This window comes from Colius striatus, chromosome Z (genome assembly GCF_028858725.1).
Source record: "Colius striatus isolate bColStr4 chromosome Z, bColStr4.1.hap1, whole genome shotgun sequence".
NCBI lineage: Eukaryota > Metazoa > Chordata > Aves > Coliiformes > Coliidae > Colius > Colius striatus.
Window position 1 is genome coordinate 74,208,952 of NC_084790.1, and position 20,651 is coordinate 74,229,602.

General features: G+C 43.5%; 1 protein-coding gene and 1 long non-coding RNA gene across 3 annotated transcripts; one reads left to right on the plus strand and one right to left on the minus strand.

Moving 5' to 3' along the window:
• Positions 1-2,032: 2,032 nt before the first annotated feature.
• Positions 2,033-18,265, minus strand: DNAJC21 (DnaJ heat shock protein family (Hsp40) member C21). Of its 2 annotated transcripts, none has more exons than XM_062018019.1 (12): positions 18,088-18,265; positions 17,663-17,756; positions 16,596-16,719; positions 15,592-15,714; positions 10,699-11,003; positions 9,282-9,433; positions 8,026-8,113; positions 7,624-7,782; positions 6,428-6,467; positions 4,421-4,614; positions 3,226-3,298; positions 2,033-2,534 (listed from the first exon to the last, which is right to left on the minus strand). In XM_062018019.1, the coding sequence occupies exons 1-12, from the start codon at positions 18,182-18,184 to the stop codon at positions 2,370-2,372; spliced, it is 1,614 nt and encodes a 537-aa protein (XP_061874003.1). In that variant the 5' UTR covers positions 18,185-18,265; the 3' UTR covers positions 2,033-2,369. The 2 variants fall into 2 exon arrangements, with proteins under 2 accessions (XP_061874003.1, XP_061874002.1); XM_062018018.1 differs by having other exon boundaries at positions 3,226-3,301.
• Positions 18,266-19,236: 971 nt separating this feature from the next.
• LOC133628783 (uncharacterized) lies at positions 19,237-20,620 on the plus strand. The gene is made up of 3 exons (XR_009820838.1): positions 19,237-19,296; positions 20,246-20,404; positions 20,515-20,620. It is a non-coding gene; the product is annotated as an uncharacterized LOC133628783 (long non-coding RNA).
• The last annotated feature ends 31 nt before the right edge of the window (positions 20,621-20,651 follow it).

The window sequence follows — 20,651 nt, forward strand, 5'->3', positions numbered from 1 at the left end:
TAAAGAATACGCTCTATCTGTTCTGTAACCGTGCAGTTCAGTTCCATGGCAGTGGTGTATTATTAGCTGCACACCTGGTCTAGCACAAAATGCCCCACTGGATTAACTGGGTGTCAGATAAAGAGGCAGATGTGTCTTCATCTTTCATCTAAGAAAGCAGTATCAAAACTGTCGATTTTTAGAAAGATGGTCAGGAAGATGAAGTTGTTTTGGGGATATGTGCTGCCTGGCCTCCGTAGCAGCTGCAGTTGCTGCGGGCCTCAGTGGCCCTGGGCCAGCACTGCTGCTGCTGTGGTGGCCACTTCCTACAGGGGTTTGCAGGAAGCTCCCAGTGCTGCAGAGCTGGCCAGGACCAGGGTAGGGTGGTTCCCCCCAAAACCTTGCCATTTATACCCAATACATACAAACATTTGTAAAACACAGACATCATAAAGTATTTTGGTTTATTTAAGTACGAAAAAAAAAGGTCTGAGAAGCAGTACTGCAAGGTTCAGCCTGTGAGATTTCACATACACAAGTGTTGTCAATCTTTGGCTGAGAACCACCCTGACAAAACACAATTGGAGATTTCAAACTGAGTTAAAAACTGTTTACCCTTAATACAAGGATACACTGTAATTAGAGATGGAAAAAAAAAAAGAGAACTGCACAAAGTTGAAAAGCCTGTAATTACAGTAATTATTTCTTTTCATGGGGCGCTAATCCAGTCATCCTCCTCTCCAAAACAGGCTTTTCTTTTCCTCCTGCTGCTTGTGGGATTTCACAGCACACCCATTAGTCATTTAGTGGAGATGCAAACTCTTTATTACATAATAACTTTTTAAAATGGCTTATTTCATTAATTCCATCAGTTTCCAAGAAAAAATAGTGTAGAGGGCAGTCAGCAAGAACTGTACATTGGTCCTTTTAGTTCAGATTTTAACACCTGAACAATTCCTCTACCCAGTAAGGTACCATGTCAACTTGTAGAGGGAAGAAGAGCATTTTGCCATTTTGTGTGGCAAAATTTAGTCAATGATTAGTGACAAGATCAGCACTGCTGGAAAATTCCACTGCAGGAGTGCCCAGGATTTGGCTGAGACAGTTTGTTTGTGCTGCAGTAGCTGGTACAGGGCTGTGGTTTGGATGTAGTGTGAGAATAAGGTTGGTAACACGCTGACGTTGTGGTTGTTGATGAGTAGTGTTTGTCACAAGTTAAAGATTTTCCAGTTCCCTGTGCTCTGCCAGCAAGCAAGTGCACAAGGACCTGGGAGGGAGCATGGCCACTGTGCTGGCTACCAACTGGGCAGTGGGCAGGGAAGGGGGATTGGTCAGCCGGCACCAAGCAACGGTCCTGAGCATCAGGTGTCTGTTCTTGGGTTTTGTATCTCTTACCTTCCTTTTCATCATCATTGTAATTACTATGATAATTAAATTTTATTTTAATTCACTTTTTATATTGTTCTTATCTCAACCCACAAGTTTTTTTTTTTCCTCCCCAATTCTCTTCCCCTTCCCCTGGGGAGTGGCTGCCTGGTGCCCAGTTGCTGGCTGGAGTTAAACCACAACAAGGAGTTTCCTAAACAGCAGCACAGCCCTTCCACTCCAAAATAAGGTTTTTGCTATCCTTTTTAAGTACTGCTAAAGATCGGGTAGATTACACATTTAAACAGAGGTACAACATGCATCCCCGTGTTGGTTTGCATTAGAAATCAGAACAAACTAACTTACGATGTCACTCATTTCCCCTTCACTTACTGTAACAAGGCTCTTCCCCAGACCTCCCTTCCATGACTTGGCACACCAGCAGTCCACACACCATTGCAAGAACTGACCAACCAGCTTTGTTGACTTACCCTTTCCCTCCTCTTGGCTGTTTAATGTAACTAAGTAATTTGAGGGGGCCCTGGGGGATGGCAGGAGACATGTCTGCATTTTTCCTTGTGTCTTGCTGATGTTTCATCATTGACTGCACATCATAGAAGCACAAGCCCTTCTCTCTCTGCTATACTCACCCTGAGATAAGCACTTTCAAAAGAAAAGCAGAAACACATGTGTTCCAATAATTTATTATTTCCTCGGTGTGGGCACTTTCCCTGTGCAAGTTTCTACAGGAAAGGAAAATGAGTAGCTTGGAATTACTTTTCCCAGCCCCAGTGAGAAAGTTGCTAAGAGGAGGGGTCAAATCCAGTCATCAAAAGAAAGGCCAATCAAACCAAAAGAAAGCTTAGGTTCCTCCACAAGATAAAATTCCTTTAGTTGCATCCTTTTCTTCCCCAAAATTGGGACTTTGTCTTCTCTGTTTATAACTCCAAAGACAGACACAGTCCACCTCTCAGCTGTGGGAGTTCTCACGTGCAGTTCTGAAGACTGTCACTCTAAGCAAAGTTCTATCTGTTTTTACGTTTCTCTTTTTTGCTTCTGCTGTTTACAGCTTCATTCACAGATGGTGCTTGCATTGCTTTTGCGTGTCCTGTGGCTTTTAGGTGTTCAAACAGTTTATTTCGGGATGGAAACGTGCAGCTGCAGGTTACACAGTGGATGGGAACTTCATTCTACAATGAGGAAAAAACCAAAATGCTTCAACATGTGTTATCAAATGTGTAATAAACATAAGACACCAATTTGTTCTATGCAGTTTATCTTAGTGAAATGTGAATAAGCAGTTTGTTTCTATCCCAGACATTCCATTACTGGTTACCAACTAAATATAGATTTAAAAAAACAAAAAATCACATGTAACACTTCTGTTCACAGAGTACTAAGTAGAATCGAGGACAACAACAGAAGCCATGCAGATCTAATTCCAGATAAGGAATACTTCATCTCACCTGACTATAAACATAACAATTGGGGCTTTGAGATTTAGTGAATATAATACATCTTAGGCTGTAGTTTTTACAGGATTTTGCATTTTCTGGGAAACATCAATTTTGGGAAAGATGCAAATAGTCCTGCCTTTCACTTGCCTCATGACAACTGCTTGATTGTCAGTTGTTCCTTTGGTTTGAATGGCCTTGGACACAGAGCATTAGCAACTCCGTTAGAACTGAAATTTAGCCAAGGCAAGAGCTGATGTTCCAGTCTCCTGGCTTCTAATAAAATCACAGGGGTAGACATACTTGTATTATTAAAAAACATGAAAAATGCTGAAAAAGCATCTGCAGACTGGATGTGATCAACCAACCAGTCTCACTTGTAGTAACACAACCACCAGCTTTTAACTACCTCGGGGATTTGACATACCGTTGTTGGGGGCTCTGACAGGGCCTTAGCAGACTTTTTTGTATCCTTGGCTTTTCTCCCTTTAGGCTTAGCACTGCTGACAGACAAAGAGAGACCAAGATCAGCACACAGTAACATTCAATCCTTAACAGCTTCTAATGGTTTTCAGTCATCTGTGTCTCTGCTGCATTCCCTGTTCTTCCCACAACACAATGCAAGCGCTTCCAGGAAGAAGAATAAAAGGCAATTTAACGTATATGATCAATTGCTGATCTTTAAGCTGATGAATCAGCTCTGCCATCACTACTTAAGAAGACAGTGGGACAAGATCACACAGGCCCCACAGTCAGAGGAGGAAGGAAGAAGCAGGGCTGGAACAGAGACATCCCCTTGAAGCCTGTGGTGAGAGAGCAGTTGTGCCCCTGAAACTCATGGAGGTTAGTGGGGAGACTGAGAGTCACCAGCAGCTCCGGGAGGAACCTGTGATGGGGGAGCATCTGAACTTAGTGAGGACCCCATGCTGAGGGGCTGATTGCACCTGGACAGGCAGAGACTGTGTGAGGAGGCGGCCATGGCGCAGGCCGTGCTGGAGCGCCTGTGGGCCACAGAGCGGCCCCACACAAGAGGCAGAGAGGAGCTGCAGCCTTTGGGATGAACACACATCAGAGCGGCCTGTGCAGCGCTGCCCAGCATGTGAGGGACCCTGTGCTGGAGGAGGGAGGGACAATGAGGACTCCTCCTGCTCTGAGGTGAGACAAACAGCAGAAGCCACTGAGAAAGGACCAACTGAAACCCCCATTCCCTGCCCCCAGAGCCATTCAGCAGGGGAGGAGGCAAAGACACCTGGATCAGGGCTCTGAGCTCAGGAAGAGGTGAGGGGGAAAGGTGGTCTTAAAGGACTGGTTCTACCCTTCATCATCATCCCACTGCGTTGTCTTCTGTGTTACACTTTTGATTGGTGGCAGATAATTTAAATTTTGTTTTCTTCCCGAAGTTGAGTGGTCCTGTCTGTCTTGCACAGGACCATAAGTGCCGAGTGAGCCCTCCCTGTCCTTAGGGATTTTCCAGAGGCCCTCAGTTACTTTTCTCTTCCCTGTCCTACCAGGAGGGGGAAGAGTGAGGAAGTGGCTGCTCTTGGTTCTTTGTTCCCAGCTGGGACTAAGCCAGTAGGACCCAACATGACAGAATGACACAGCGATAACATCACAAGTCATACCTTTTTGCTTCGCTTTTTGCCTCATTCCCATGGCTGACACCGTCCGTCGTGACTGCATCCTCCGACACAGTGCAGCAGCCTTGGCCCTCACTTACCACCTCCTCCACTAAGATACCGTCTTTCTGCACTATGGGCTCTTCCTTTTGTTCAACTGCTTCTTCATCAGCACCTTCATCAGAAGAGTCCTCATAAGTCTGTCCAAATAGAGAAAATGCAAATTAACCACCATGTCATTAGAGGTTGTTTACAGTATTATACTCATTTATCTCTAACATGACTGGGCTGGGAGAACAGAAAGCCATGGACTCTCTTAATTCTATTGTGTGTTCAGTAAGATTGTAACGGGTAACTTGTTTTGCAAGATGAAGAAACAGCAGCAAAACACCTCTAAAACTACAGAAGAATGAAGGCAGCTTTTAATTATACAGAGCACTCATTCTGCTTCTGGGACCATTTCACATTTTAAGACAGTGACTTTGCTTATAACTTTGCAAAATTACAAATATTTAGAGTAAAAATTCTTCTGTGTTTGAATTACTTAAGCCAAAATATCTGAGCTGATTGAAGTGAGACAGATACACTGTATTTTCCCTCCCTGACATTACAAACACTGTCAGCTTTTTCCACATACCAGAAGACAGAGTTGACAATAGATACAGTTTGGCAAAAGATAACCCCTAAGCCTATCTGAAATAAAACAACTCAGCTCCTAAAAAGCAGGACAACAAATTCGACCTAACACTATATTAGTGCAACTGTATCACCTCTAGTTTCTTTTGCAGTCTCAGCTACCTGAAAAAAAAAAATACTTGGCTAATTTACCGTCACAGGAAAAGAAAACAAAAACCCACAAGCAGCAGTTCTTGGTAGAAGACGGAGGTGCTATTTCCAGAACCTCTCTGCACCAGACTAGGGCTCACGCTATGCAAGAGTGGCACCTACTGTCTGTGCTGCAGAAGATCTCCTGATGAAACTGGTGGGAGAGAGAGATGGTGCCTATATGCAACCTATACAATGAGAACGAGACTTCTGATTTCAAACTGAGAAGGCAAGAGCTAAGCAAGAGCCTGACAGCCTGCACATGAACAAGCAGGTCAAGCCAACACTAACTTGGGACAATAAACTAGAAGCAAGAAAAATTCAGTTGCTTCAAAGTCTCAGAGAAGTTTCTTGAAGATGAGAGATAGTGATGGTATGGGAAAGGACAGAGAATGTGAATACAGGATAGGAGACTTCAGGGGTTAGGGTTGTGACAGTCAGGAGACCATTTTGTGAAAGGATGGAAGAAGCACAACCTGGTACAAGCAGATCCTTGGGGCAAGGCCAGGATTGACACATTAACTAGAGATGAAGTAACACTTGAAAAGGATCAAGTTTGAGGAAGGCAGACAGAATTCTGCTCCCTGGGGCACTTCTGCCATCCAACCGTGAAAATGCCTTGCAGTTCTTGAATTTCACCCTGCTGCTGTCAGCAGAGATCTATCAGAACATCCAGACTCAGATCCTGGAGTACAACAGATAGGTGTTACTCATGTTTACAAATCAAGTGAAAGGTGGAATAGGTCTGTTTGTTCCAACAACTACAGTGCCAGCAGGATGCTAATTAATCTGTTACACTTTTTTTCTCCACTACATTAAACATTAGCAAACAATATATGATACCAACTCTAGCAACCAAAGCAGAAAACAAGTGCCAAAAAACAGAGCTGCTAATGGCCACTGCTAGTCTGTCTGCCCAGCATCTTACACTCTCCATGTTTCTGTTTTCACTACGCCTCAGACATTTAGGCCTCACTTTGATCTGTTTGTGCATATTCTATGAGATTATTACCATAAGTGTACTAAAAATTATTTTGCAGTCAAAGAAGAATTAAAAATATCTGAAAACAGTCTTCAGGTTCTGTAAAATTTCCAGTTCTCTCATTTTTCAGGATAAAAAAAGTGAAGCTAAGGGATAATGAAACAGGATTGGTAAAGTTCCCTGAATGTCATTACATGCCTACATACCATCACTGTTTTCTGTTTCTTCCTCTGCTTCTTTGAGAGTCTGTAAAGAAAAGAATTTAAAATCACCTTTTTTTCAATAAAAAAGAAAAAAAGACCAAACTGGTACAATTTCCATAAAGCTACCAGGTTGTCCTTTTGCTTATCCTCTTAACATATTAGGGAGACAACAGGAACATGGAAGAATTTCTTTCCTGAAATAAGAACAGTTCTCCCAAACTACTCATTGCATTTAGTAAAACATCTACTCTGGTCAGATTGAGCTGGAACGTGCTGGTGAGACAGTTGGTATTAGACTTATGCCATTCAAAAAGTGAAGCTGTGCAACCTTCAACAATTCCAGCTTTAAGCACTCTCAGGTATGAGTCCTGGTTTCAGCTGAGTTAACTTTCCCCCCAGTAGTTGGTACAGGCCTGTGTCTTGGATTTAATGTGAGAATACTGTTGATAAAACATTGATATTTTGATTGTTGCTAAGAAGCTCTTCAGCATGCTTCGAGTTTCTCAGACTTTGCCTGCAAGCAGGTCTACAAGAAGCTGGAAAGGAGCATGGCCAGAACTAAACTGAGGAGGGTGGGGCTGGCAAGGAGGGGAGACTGATGCTCAGGCACCAGTCAGTGGGTGGTGAACAACTACCCTGGGTATTGCTTTTTTTGTTGCTTTGGGCTTTTTTTCTTTGGGTTTTATTTCTCCCTCTGTTATATTCCTTTTCATCACAAGAATTGTTATTGTTGTATGTTTTGTTGGTATTGTTATTACTATATTTTATTTCATTTTTGCTATTAAATTGTTCTTATCTCAATCCACAAGTTTTACTTCTTTTTTCCAGGGTGAGCATCTGTGTGGTGCCTAATTGCTGTCACAAGAATATGTCAGCATCCAACTGCCAAGAAGTACCAAAACACCACCAAATCAATAAACACTGGCTCTGTGCAAGTACCTCAATTTGAAAAATAACAATGATTACTTTTCCTGAACATTCAGCTTTAAGAAGTAGAGAAAATATGAGACTATTACCCAACAGCATTTGAATCTAGTCATCCCAATGTGCGCATTTTACTGGAACTCCGGGGTTAAGAAATATTTTTAATTGGAGAATATTGTGGGTTCCAACATAACTATGAATCATCAGAAGCTCTGAGTGCCTCCAAAACTTATGAAATCATTAGTCACAATAAAATTAAAATAAATTTAAGGTACTTCTGCTTGGGCATGTCTTCTGTTTCTTCCTCCTCTTTGGTATGTATTCCATCTGCATCATCCAAGGACACAGAAAATTTCTCCTCCTCTTCTTCAAGTTGCTGTCGTAACAGTGACACCATCTCTCGATGCTTCTTTGATTTTTTGTGGTTCCTCATGCTGTGAAGACCAGCAGATCATAACTGCAGTCAGCTCTCAGCAAATGTCATCATATTCACACATAAATTAGTAACAGGCCCATTACCCATCACTACTAGGTATGTAAAATTCTGCCCCTGCCAACGTCTCTTCTGGAGATACAGCACTGACCATTAAGTGAAGGTAAAAAGTCTTTAAAATGCATTATTAGGAGAAGTTAAAATCCCACACTCCCACCCCCAAGTCCCCAACACAAGCACTTACGCTTTCTCAGTTTTTAACAATTTTTCACAAGCAGGGCAGTACAGACCATCAACAAACTCAGCATCTTCAGTCTCATCATTCAGTTTGTCTGAAAAGATCAGCAGGGATCAGAGAGAAAGTCAGATGAGCTGGTTTTAATAAGCTGCTTTTAAAGCCCCAGCAAACAGTCACAACACTGTCAATTTCTTCAGCATTACTGACACGCAGACAGATCAAGAGCATCACAACAAATCATACATTAGTATAAATCTCGACTGGCTTGAGAGCTGGTCAGAGACAAACCTCATGAGGGTCAACAAGGGCAAATGCAGAGTCCTGCATCTGGGAAGGAACAACCCCATGCACCAGCACAGGCTGGGGGTCAAACTGCTGAAGAGCAGCTCTGCAGAGACCTGGGAGTGCTGACTGATGATAAGCTGAATATGAGCCAGCAATGTGCCCTCATGGCCAGGAAGGCCAATGGCAGCCTGGGATGCATCAAGAAAAATGTGGCCAGCAGGTCAAGGGAGGTTCTTCTCCCTCTCTCCTCTGCCCTGGTGAGGCCTCAACTGGAGTCCTGTGTCCAGTTCTGGGCTCCTCAGCTCAAGAGGGACAGGGAAGTGCTGGAGAGAGTCCAGCTCAGGGCCACCAAGATGATCAGGGGACTGGAACATCTTCCTTATGAGGAAAGGCTGTGGGAACTGGGGCCGTTTAGTCTGGAAGAGAGTGAGGGGGGAATCTTGTTAACATTTATAAATATCTAAAGGGTGGGTGTCAGGAGGTTGGGACATCCCTTTTTTCTGATGGTATCTAGCAACAGGACAAGGGGTAATAGGATGAAGCTGGAACACAAAAAGTTCCACTTAAGCATAAGAAAAAACTATTTCACTGTTCAGGTGAGGGAGCCCTGGCACAGGCTGCCCAGGGAGGGTGTGGAGTCTCCTTCCTTGGAGGTCTTCAAGACCCGCCTGGACATGTTCCTATGGGACCTGATCTAGGTGAACCTGCTTCTGCAGGGGGGTTGGACTAGATGATCTTTTGAGGTCTCTTCCAATCCCTACCATTCTATGATTCTATGAAATAAATGAACAGCTGTAGCTTCACATCTTCTCACATTCAACAGAGAACAGGAGACAGGGCCAGGCTCTAGCCCAACACGCCTCAGCTGGAGGCAAGGAGTTGCACTACAGTCAGCATTGTCAACCTGGGGCTTTAAGTGCACTGAGCTGACACTCAGCCTGCAATGACTCCAGACTGATCACCCCCACACCCCACACCTTCAATGCCTTTTGTCTCCTGTTCCTCTAATTCATCTTCTTCATCTGGTCCATCTCCAAATTGCTTCTCGTATTGTGCCTCCATCTCTTGCAACTCTCTCTCCAAGTCTGACGTAGTTATCCAGCTCTGCTCTTTATACTGCTCAGCAAGCCTTTAAAGAGAATAATACAGAAACTTCTACTGTGCATCATGAGATGGCGATTACAGAAACAGTATTATTTAAAAGATAACTACTTCTCTAGTATTTTAGAAGGAAGTCCTGAATACACTATGATGGAGCAAACAATGACAGCAGGGTGTAGAAATCTGATGGAGCAGACAACTGTCAGCAAAGTCCAGAAATCTGAGCAGTTCATTTGAGATGTGTGGGCACCTCTATGCTGCACGTAAAGAGGTATTAATGTAGGCAGGTCCTGCTTGAATCCCAGGGAGTAAATGTTATGCAGCACTGTCAACATCAAGCTGACAGCATGAAAATAAGCCCAACCCTCAAAACAGTACAGTTGCTTCTACCTGCTGTAAGATCCAAATCCACAAACATTGCAGGATCACAAAAGCCACAGGCACATTCTTCCTTGGCTCTGCACTATGGGATTCTAACAGCTCAGTTTTACAAATCTAAATGTGGTCCAAATTCTGAATCGCCGCACCACAATACAGCTGAATTTTGCTCCAGCTGGCTCCTGGACTCAGAATTATCAAGCCATTTGTCAGTAAATGCATAATTCTGTTTCATTCTCCCTTAAGAAATATAGAATATATTCCATATATAATTATTACTATATAATTTGGATCAACATGTCATTATTTTGACAGGGTGTTCTTATTAAGAATTTAAGCTCCCTCCCCTCATTTGAAGGCAGGAAGCTTTTCTAGCTGCAAGAATAAATTGTGCTTACTCTCGGGAGATCACTTCTTCCTTCTACTTAATTTTGAGAAAAATAAAAGCATCAAAAAATGCATTTATTCCAACAAAAGGGTCCTTTCTAACGAGCTAAAAAGAAAAGCAGAACTAGTTTCATTTTTCCCAGTGATTATTTTTTAGCAGGTATAGTTCCAAGGGAGATGAAGCTGATCTAAGTCTAGTTTGCCATAGTCCCAAAACATACACTTTTTTCTTTAAAGGAGCAATGGTAACTATTAAATCTTATTTCCCCAGCACATTGGACTCTGTGCTACTATAGACAGTTACCTGCACCACACAGATAACTGTTCCCTGGTTACCATAGATCTCTACATGCCAGTACAATGCACTGAAGTTTCAAAAAGCTCAGACCTGAGAACCAAATGAATGCATAAAGTTGTCAAGGACGTTTAAGAGAGCAAGTGACTCTTATAAGACTATAACTCAGTATGGTATCCCCATGAATAGTTTCTGAAAGTTTAAGAGAAAATACTTGTTTTCCCTTTACTTACTTGGCTTGTTTGAGCTTTTGCTGCCTCCGAAATTCCTCTGCTTTCCTTGTTTTTTCTGCATTTTGTTCTTCTACAAGTTTTCTGTGAGCCTGTACTCTTTTATCCCTTTTACGAATAAAAGCTACGAGCTGTCGGATCAGCTCATTCCTCTCTTTCCTTGCTTTCTCCCTCGTTTTCTTGTTCTCTTTTTCCATGGCTCGTTTCTCCCACCGGTTTGAGGCCTGTCGTGTGTCGTATTCTTCTTTCCAAGCAAAGTTTTTCCGAGTACAGAAACTCTGCCAATATGCATAGAAAGGATGGACTACCTGTTAAGAAAAAATAAAAAAATTTGACAAGTTACATGTTTAGAGAGGGACAAAAAACATACCAAATAATTCAGTATTTCTGTAGCAGTCTTCTGTCTTCTATAGAGGCCATAATTTCTCCCAGAGTCTAAATAAATCTCATGAAGGTTTAGAGAAACCTCTAATATCATTCTTAAAATTTCAATCCATGCCAAAACAACTTTGTCTAAACTAATCCAAACTGCAACTTCTAAAACACATGCCTTTGCAGGACTAAATCATGCTGACACTAGTGCCCAGCTACTGAGCTGTGTTGTACTTTTCCTGTCAAACTAAAAAGCATAATCAGAATGAGATCCACTGCCCATGTGCAGGCACATAGCAGGAGAGCGGGGGGAATGTACTATTAGAGAGTAGTGTACGGGAAAGGGACCTGGGGATCTTGGTGAACAGCAGGATGAGCATGAGCCAGCAACGTGCCCTCATGGCCAAGAAGGCCAATGGCATCCTGGGGTGTATTAGAAGGGCTGTGGGCAGTAGGCTGAGGGAGGTTCTCGTCTCCCTCTACTCTGTCCTCTTGAGACCACATCTGGAATATTATGCCCAGTTCTGGGCCCCTCAGTTCAAGAAGGACAGGGAACTGATGGAGAGAGTTCAGCGTAGGGCCACCAAGATGATGGAGTGGATCATCTCCCTTCTGATGAAAGAATGAGGGAGCTGGGGCTCTTCAGCTTGGAGAGGAGGAGACTGAGAGGTGATCTCATTAATGTTTACAAATATGTAAAGGGTGGGTGTCAGGAGGATGGAGCCTGTTCTCAGTGATGGCCAATGACAAGGGGCAATGGGTACAAGCTGTAATATAAGAGTTTCCAAATAAACACTTCATTGTTCAGGTGAGGGAGCACTGGAACAGGCTCCCCAGATAGGATGTGGAGGCTCCTTCTCTGGAGACGTTCAAAACCCACTTGGACGAGTTCCTGTGTGACCAATATTCTAGGTGGTCCTGCTCTGGCAGGGAGGTCGGACTGGATGATCTTTTGAGGTGCCTTCAGTGATTCTGTGTGTGACACAAGAGTTTTAACTCCATCTGTTCTCATATGGAGTATTATAATCCAAAACTTGTAAGAACAAAGATGATCTTGTGTGGTAAAACAATGAATAATTCATTGATTACTCTGATGGAATAAATTGATATTCATATCTGTACTATTTTATTTTCAAAGGCAGCCTAAAAATGCTAAAAGATTTAAAACCATTTATTGGTCCACCTGGACAAGTTCCTGTGTGACCTACTCTAGGAGGGATTGGACCAGATGGTTTTTAAAGGTCTTTTCCAATCCTTAAGATTCTGCAGTTCTGTGATATGCACTTGTGTGTTAGGTGTCCGGAAGACCTCGGGTTGTAACGTGAGAGGTGGAAGGTACAGAAGAGGTGGGCAAGGGGTGGAGTGAGAGGAGGTGCTGGTGGTAGCAGATATAAGCACATGGTGTAAACAAGGGGTTGGAATAAAGTATCATCCATACCGAGTGTGTGGTGATCCTTGTCTCCTCAGTGGGGTGCTGAGTGATCCATGCAGGTGGCCTGGTGGTGTTGTCGGTGACGGCAACATACTCGTTGCCTAAGCACCACTATGTTGAACTCCACCAAAGGTCAGCCATACATTTCCAACAGCAGCCAACGGTTAGCACAAGAAGAGCAATAAACCCATACACGTTCATAAGGCTATTTTTTTCCCTGTGTATTCTCTCTACTTCCAGAGCAAGACCGGAATTAATTGCCCCGGTGCATTTTTCTTCCATGTGCCAATGTACTTGTTCCTGTTCTGATAGTAAACTATATGACTGCAGGTTAAAATGAAGCCTTCTAGCTCTCACATTAAAAGAAATAGTAAATGACCTTTCCTTATTCTGCTTTCTTTTAATATTCATGAGTAAATGCTGGATTAATGAAATGGCACGATAATTATTTCTCAGTCCCGTCTCTATTTCTCTCCAAATAATTACTAACCTTCTGCATTTTAAATAGTCAGGAAACAAGATATGCCTAAACTTCATTCTTACGTTACTTGCCCCATTAAACTGCCTTCTTACTACGTACTCCTACAGGCACCACTGTTCAGATTTTAAAGTACCTCAGCTGAGTATTTCTTTTTCTAGCATCTCCTTTATTCCTCCTTCTGCCATTGGTATTCCCGTGGACTACCACTTTCAACACCAATGTCTAGTAGCCTACCTACATGCATGGCTGTGGCATTTGGCAAGGAAGTCACTATAGTGACCCTTATCACAAAACCCCAGCTCTTTAATAACCAATAAATATTCATATTTACTATTCATATTAATCCTAGGTGAGATGAGACTTCCCATCACAGATTTCTTCTTCAAAAGGGGATATCTTCTGTGCAAACCAGTGACAGGAATCATCCTCCCCTTTCACTGGGTGAGCTACAACCCAGCGTGTTTTCTTTTACTTTGTTTGCAGTTTCCAAAAGATGTCTCAAGATTAATTCCATAAAAGACGTATTTTAGCAGTTTTGCCTACTACTTATACTTGGACCTGACTGCTTTCGTTACAGTGTCTAATTGACCTACAAGTCTTGTGAAGTCACAGACAAGAATATCTTTCCTGACAGCCTGGCACTGATAAAGCTGCCTCTCAAATTTCTTGTGAATTAACTCGGTAGACTCAGTAGACTTCTCAGATTTTGAAGACTCACTGTAGTGCTGGAATACTCTGACAGTGTAACATCTTTGCCTGAATACAAGGTAACAGGGGTAATGATTTTCCCACTTAACTGATACTATTTCCCAAATTAAAACATTTAACAAAAAAAAAAAAGGAATATTTTGCTCCTAGAACAGCATGAACAAGGCAGATGTCCAAGCATGCTGATGCTAGAATTCCAGCTGCTTTAGCAGTTATTCACAGCATAAAAGCTATCTTTGGACCATAATTATATTATCCCATGGCCTTAAAACAACAGTTTCCCAAAGTTGTTTCAAGATAACTGCACTAAAAGATGAGTTTTTTGGAGTTGAAGTCTCTCTCCCTGGAAAAGATTTACATTTGTTACCAAATCCTGTAATTTCACCTGACATTCAAACATCCACTCTGACAAGGCTTGCTTTGATTTGTAACATTGTTTCCAACTTTGTTGCAGATACAAAACTATTTCATTCAATAACCTAACACCACAATAATTAGCTAAGCACTTGCTAATAGTCTAATCAATTAGCTAAGCACTTGCTAATTATTTAGTCACCTTATGAAGTACAGATTTAAATAGCAAAACGCCAAAACTGCAAAAGTTGGGAAAAGTTCGGGAGACATTTGTACCTGGACCTAATAGGATAAGGGCCCAGCAAGATAAGGACCTGGCCAGTGTATCTGTCAGGTAAATTAATCAAGGTCCTCTCTGATCTTATATATGACAAGTAAATAGATTAATATCTTCTCATTAGCATTTAACCACTCACTGGGATATTGAGAAATTTTGTAACAGTTAGGAACCAATCAAGATGAAGGGCAAATTTCATGCATGCTTTTTGTTGACAAACATAGTTCTTTGTGTGAAATGTATAAAAACTTTGAAAATTGTAACTAGCACCAGAACAGGATTGGAGGAGCTATCCTCTGTGTTCCCCAGCGCTGCATAATAAACGAGTGTCTGCTTATCTGCATCTCTGTGTAGATGAGTTATTTTGTGATTGTGGATCCATCAACTGATACATCAACAGCTCTAGCCAAGTTTTCTATCACTGCAGTTACTCATTCTTATGAAATTTAAATTGATATATCCCTTAAATAATTAGTCATACACAACAATTCTCCTAGAAGTCATTGGAAGAAGTAGCAGACTAGGAGCAACCTTTGACTACCTGGTTAGTGCAGTTATTAAAAGAGGAAAGTGCTATTACTTCCCCATTTAATTTCACCACTGGAATAACAGTAACCTCAAAAGTAGTCGCTGTATTCTATCAGATGAAAAGAATGCAAGTTTCCCATACATATTTTCTCTTTTTGTTTCGCAAAGGAAAGCATGCAATATTGTGGAAATGTAATCTTACCAGGCAATAACCATAGATGACAAAACTATCACAGTGGGAGCTCACATTACAGGTCAACCACTACATTTCACATTTTCTAAAGGCTTTCAGTTTTCCTAAACGAGGTAAAGACGCTACCTGTTACTTAAAATTATTTCAATATCCCTTTCTCTAATGTAAGTCACATTAAAAAAAAGGAAACTATTGTCATCAGGAGGCAAAGAAAGCAACTGTTTCTTTTGTTTTATAGGCCTTGCACTATATTTAAGTTCCCCTGGCATAATAGACGGTTACTCCTGTGAAGCATTTGTCTGACAACTGACTCTAAAAGCCTGGTTAATAACACAGTCCACCAGGAAATACCAACTTTAGCTCACCTAAATACTATGAATCAGAACAAAAGCACTTCCTTTACAGCAGTGGCCTACAGCAGTAAAATAGACAGCAGAGAGGTGGTTTTATATTCACCTCAGATGTGCAGGAGTCTTTCCTTTGATTTCAGTGTGGAATAAAGTAATGACTTAACAGTCTTACTTTCAGTTCAGATTCACACTTGCTCTTACCGTATCATAGTCACTTTGGGCGTACCCAAACATAGGGAACTCTTCAGTATCTTCTTGAGTTACGTATTCCATCTCTTCTTTCGCAATCTTTTCAAAAACTTGTCGATAGACTGTAAAGAATCCCTGAAATTAAAAAAAGAAATCTGACTCATTTTACATGGCTGAGTAACAGATGTACAAATAACCAGCTACAGTACTTTAGAGAAATATTACAAACTCTGCAACAGCAACTTGGAAGTAAAGGCCTTGTAAACACCTGCCCTAAATGCAAAGACCCTTTTATTTAACAAAGTTCCTACTCTCTCACATTCCTTTTACTTCTCTCTCCCTTTGCAGTCTCCATATCTCACACATCAATCACCTGTATTTAAATCTAAAGCAAAAAAATAAAGTTTCAGCATGCTGCTGGAGAGGTTGATAAGTTTCTGGTTACACAAGATCAACTTTTGAGGAAGTTCCACATATGAAATTCAATTAAATATCTTCTTTCTTTTTAAATTAAGAGGTTGCTAACTCCTAATATAATAACACAAAGAGAGGTAAGGATTTTTTCTGGCAGAGATTTTTCTTAACACCTGGAACTTTTTAAGTCTTAAGAACCAAGAGGGAATTAATTATAGGAAGCACACTTTCCCCAAGGACTGTTGTTACCTTACCCTTTTTCCCCTAGTTTGAATCATTCTAACTTGTTAAAGATATTTCTGAATTAACAGAGGCTATTGCAAAGCACTGTCAGGCTTCACCATATAATGTAAATAAATAATACACACATACTCTGTAGTTTCAGGGTATAGTTGGAAACCACACGTAAGTAATTGCTGGACAACAGGTAGGAATTGAAGCTTCTTTAAGTATCCAGCTTAAGTCGTGTCTTAGAAAGATCTGTGTAAGCATTACCACTACCCATGCTCAGCGATGACACACATAGCTTTTCAAGACAAAGCAAATGTCAACACTCATCATTAAATTTAAATTCATTCATTAAAAACTGCTTCATTCATTACCTTTTCATCATCTCCATACCCAGAGTAACAACTAACAGTGAAGTAGCGCAGCAAATCTAAGCTATCATCTTGATAGTCTCCATCAACTCCTCCTTTCAGCAGGGCCTCCCTGTGATTATCGTACCTAGCAAAAAAATCACAGTAGAGACACAGAACATTCCACTGGTAAGTGCCGGTAAGCTAAAGCACATATCACCTCAATGTATAGCTCAGCCTAGTGTCTGACATTTGTGTCTCAAACCCAAAGACTTCATAGAGAAGAAAAGACAGTCTCAGTAAATATTTTCTCTTGACCATGAGCCTATTTACTATTACTCTACCTATAGTATCTATAGCACCAATTTCTGAACGGGCAGCTAGCAGATTTAAGCAAGATGCTTCAATAAGCTTTCAGAAATGGTCAGGACATTATTTAAATTATCTATACATACAAAAAAAAAAAAAAATCCACCAAATCACACATCAGCATACAAAAAAACCCCGAAAAACAGTACTTTCAAGGAGAGCAAACTTGGTACAGGTGGTTTTGGCTGCATAATCTGGTAGATGCTTTACAAACTACACAGAACATTTAAAGAAGTAATCTCTTAAAAACAAAAGTGGTGTGTGTATTTCAAATCAGGACTGCTACAGAAACACCACACTAAGTGTGTCATGAGGGCTTACCATAGCATACTAAACACCTGCATGTACTCAGCGGGCTGCTGGCTCTTTCCCAAGGCAGGGAGAAAGGACTGTGAGCAGAGGGATACCTATGTCAACTGCTCAAGCTGCATCCTGCCCTGGGATGGAAAAACAGAGACCAGCAGCATACCCCTCAGCACCCAGCCTAACAGCACCTCATGACACACGGGGAGGAAGGTGAGGAAGGCATGGGTGCACAGCCATGCCTGTCCAGAAGACTGCACCTTGCAGCTCTCAACTCTTCCAAAGCCTGAGGCAAAGTAGATGCTCCTGGCACTGAGGCCAATCCTACTGAGGTGCAGGGAGAAGCAAATTCAAACTCCTGTCTGAAACAGAGCTAAAAAAAGTCTTTTCTGTGCCGCTACCAAGTAAATGCTGCTCACCAGGCTCTTTCTTGAGGGTCACTGAGAACGTCATATGCCGCTTGGATTAACTTGAACTGCTCCGCTGCTTCCTCGGCGTTCTCGAGGTTTTTATCTATAAGACAATTCAACGGCACTGTAAGCGACTCGACGCACTCGGGCAGCACACGAGCAGCATCCAACCGCCCCTCCGAGCCCCGACGACGGTGCGGCGAGCGGCCAGCACTGCCCAGGCCGCCGCCTCAGCCCCGACACGCCGCCCGGCTGCCGTCTCCCAACCTCGCTCCCAGCACGACCCCGCTGGGGCCCGGAGCGGCCCACCCGGCACCGTCAGCAGCGACCGCGTGCGAGGAGACGGCGCTTCCCCGCCGGCGGGCGCGGGGCCGGCAGGCCGAGGCCTCCCCTGGGACCTGCGGCCGGGCCGCGGCCGGGCGCGGCGGCCGTACCTGGGTGCCAGCGCAGCGCCAGCCGGCGGTACGCCCGCTTCAGCTCCTCCTCGGCGGCGTCGCGCTTCACGCCCAGGACCTCATAGTAACACTTCATGGCGGCGGCTCAGCGTGCGCGGCAGCGCCGGCGGGGCAGGCGCCGGACGAGCGGTGCGGAGGCGGGACGGCCATGAGGAGAGGCGGGCGGGCGGGGGCGGGGCCGGGGCGGCCGTGAGGGGAGGCGGGCGGGAGGGGGCGGGGCCGGGGCGGCCGTGAGGGGAGGCGGGCGGGAGGGGGCGGGGCCGGGGCGGCCGTGAGGAGAGGCGGGCGGGACGGGGGCGGCGGCGGCCGTGAGGGGAGGCGGGCGGGACGGGGGCGGCGGCGGCCATGAGGAGAGGCGGGCGGGGCCGGGGCCGGGGCCGCGGCCGCGGCCGGGGCCGCAGTATGTCAGCCGCTCGGCCGATGAGCACGTAGGAGAAAGTCGGAAGCTGCGGTCCCCGTCCGCACTGCTGGCCTTTGGTCTCACAGTCATCCCGTGTCAAGTCGCCAAATGCCTCGTGCCGTTGTTCCTGTGATTGCTCGGGAGATCAGAGGCGTAGCTTCGCGCTTCGAGGTGCCATTTTTAACCCTATAGAGATGTGGCAGTGGGCACTGCACGGGCTCAGCTTTGGGTTAGAAGAGATCTGTGAGTTGATGGGAAGTTGACAGCCAAAAGGGCCAGCCAAGGGTACTGAGCACAGCACAGCAGGCCGGCCGGGGGAGGCGTTTCTCGCCCTCCACACAGCTGTGGCCCCACCTCGACCACAGAGTGTAGTTTGGGGTGCCTTAATGTAAGGACATCACACTTAGTTGTCTAGCTGGAGGTGGTAGTCTCTCTCTGGAGACCAGCAGCACGACACAAAATGGAACGAAACTGTGTCAGGGGAAGTTCAGGCTGGTCATCAGGAAAAGGTTCTTCACTGAAAGGGTGGTCAGTCCCTGCAACAGGGTCCCCAGGGAAGCAGGCATGGCAACAGACCTATTCAACAAGTTCAACAAGTCAGGATGATGTTACTCATGTGGCTTAGTGTGAGGTAGTTCTGCAAGGAGCAGGGCATTGGACTCAATGTTCCTTATGAATCCCAACTCAACATACTCTAAGTCTGCCTGTATTCACATGTCTTTCCAATCAGATGGCACACAGACTACTTCATGACAGAGGTGACACTGCAATTTCCCTCGTCTTGCCAGGTGGGATAACATTTAGCGCTTAACAGCTTTTAACTCTTGTTCCCAGCTCTCTCTGTTCAGCACCAAGACACCAGAGGCTGAAAGACAGGGAGGGAAGCTGCAGAGTGGAGGGAGAGCACTAGTCAGCAGAAGAATCAGATCAGGTAGTCTGGAGCTGGAAAGCAGATTAAAAAAAGGTACTGAAGAAAGAGCCACACAGAGGTCTGCAACTGTTTGCTACCATCAGTCAAGAAAAGGTTATTGGAATCAGACTTTTGCCAAGCACTACTGAGAAATTATCACCCAATCACCCACAGTTAAAGGGCTTTAGTGTGGTTGGAATCTGGTGCCGTTAGGTTTTCTATGAGAGAACAGTTGTACACTCCTTTCTCTGGATAACAAATTACAAACACAGTGACAAAATTTAAATGCATCTGGCAACAGAGCAGAGTGGCACACAATTTCCCAAAAGCTTCATGAAACTATAGCCCCAAATTAAAGCAAACCTCATGCTGCAGCTGTCATTGGGCAAAAACTATTGCAAACCAAACTCTGGACTTTCTGCTGCTCATCAGTATGCAATGAACAGGGCTGCACTGTACAGACATTACACATGAGCAAAATTGTGGCTTTTTGTTGTAATGACTTTTAATCAATACGTGAAGCTCATTTACAAATTTTATATGGAAAAATATATTTTCTACTCTGAAAAATAAGAACTACTTAGCACACCTAATTGAACCAAGATGATAGCATTTTTGTGAAAAATAAAATGTCTCGCCTCAATGTGTAAAAGCATGGAGTTCTGTGCTTTTAAGTACTGCTGCTGTAGAAGAATCACAGATAATTCTGCCTCACGCTACCATAGGTGCATGGTTTTGATACTTCTCAGGTAGCATGTACCTCTTGCCTTTAGGGTGCTTACAATGAATTTGTTACTAGAATCCTGTTTCTTCTTTATCTGTTTCAGGTCCTAAGAAACTGATTAGGTTCTGGAGCTACAACAGCTGGAAGTAGTGGCTTTTTATTATTAATTTTAAAAAGGATTTAAGAGGCCATAACCCTTTGCACTCCCCAAGAGAAAAAAAAACGAAGTCAACACCACTCCCCAGGAGACAATTCCCATAAGGTTAAAACTTTTAAAACAATTTCCTACTGCTATCAGACTAGAAAAACTGACTTGTGAATTCCAGTTCACGAGCACCAATAACCACCCAGTTATGTTTATTCCTTGTACAGGTTCACAGTGACTTCTTCCCCAGCAGTATTCAAGAGGCAGAGGCCAATTCTCAAAAGCAGAAATGTTACGTCTTATTTCCCCTTCCCTGTTGCCATGTTGTTTTCAAAACCCAGAATCCTCTCGAAAGGAAAATGAT

Coding starts and splice junctions, on each gene's coding strand:
- DNAJC21 (XM_062018018.1), bottom strand. CDS start 18,184: ATGAAGTGTTACTATGAGGTCCTGGGCGTGAAGCGCGACGCCGCCGAG. Junction 15,715..16,595: donor GGTATGGAGATGATGAAAAG/GTAATGAATGAA, acceptor TTTTAATTTCAG/GGATTCTTTACAGTCTATCG. Junction 11,004..15,591: donor CCCAAAGTGACTATGATACG/GTAAGAGCAAGT, acceptor TTTTCTTAACAG/GTAGTCCATCCTTTCTATGC.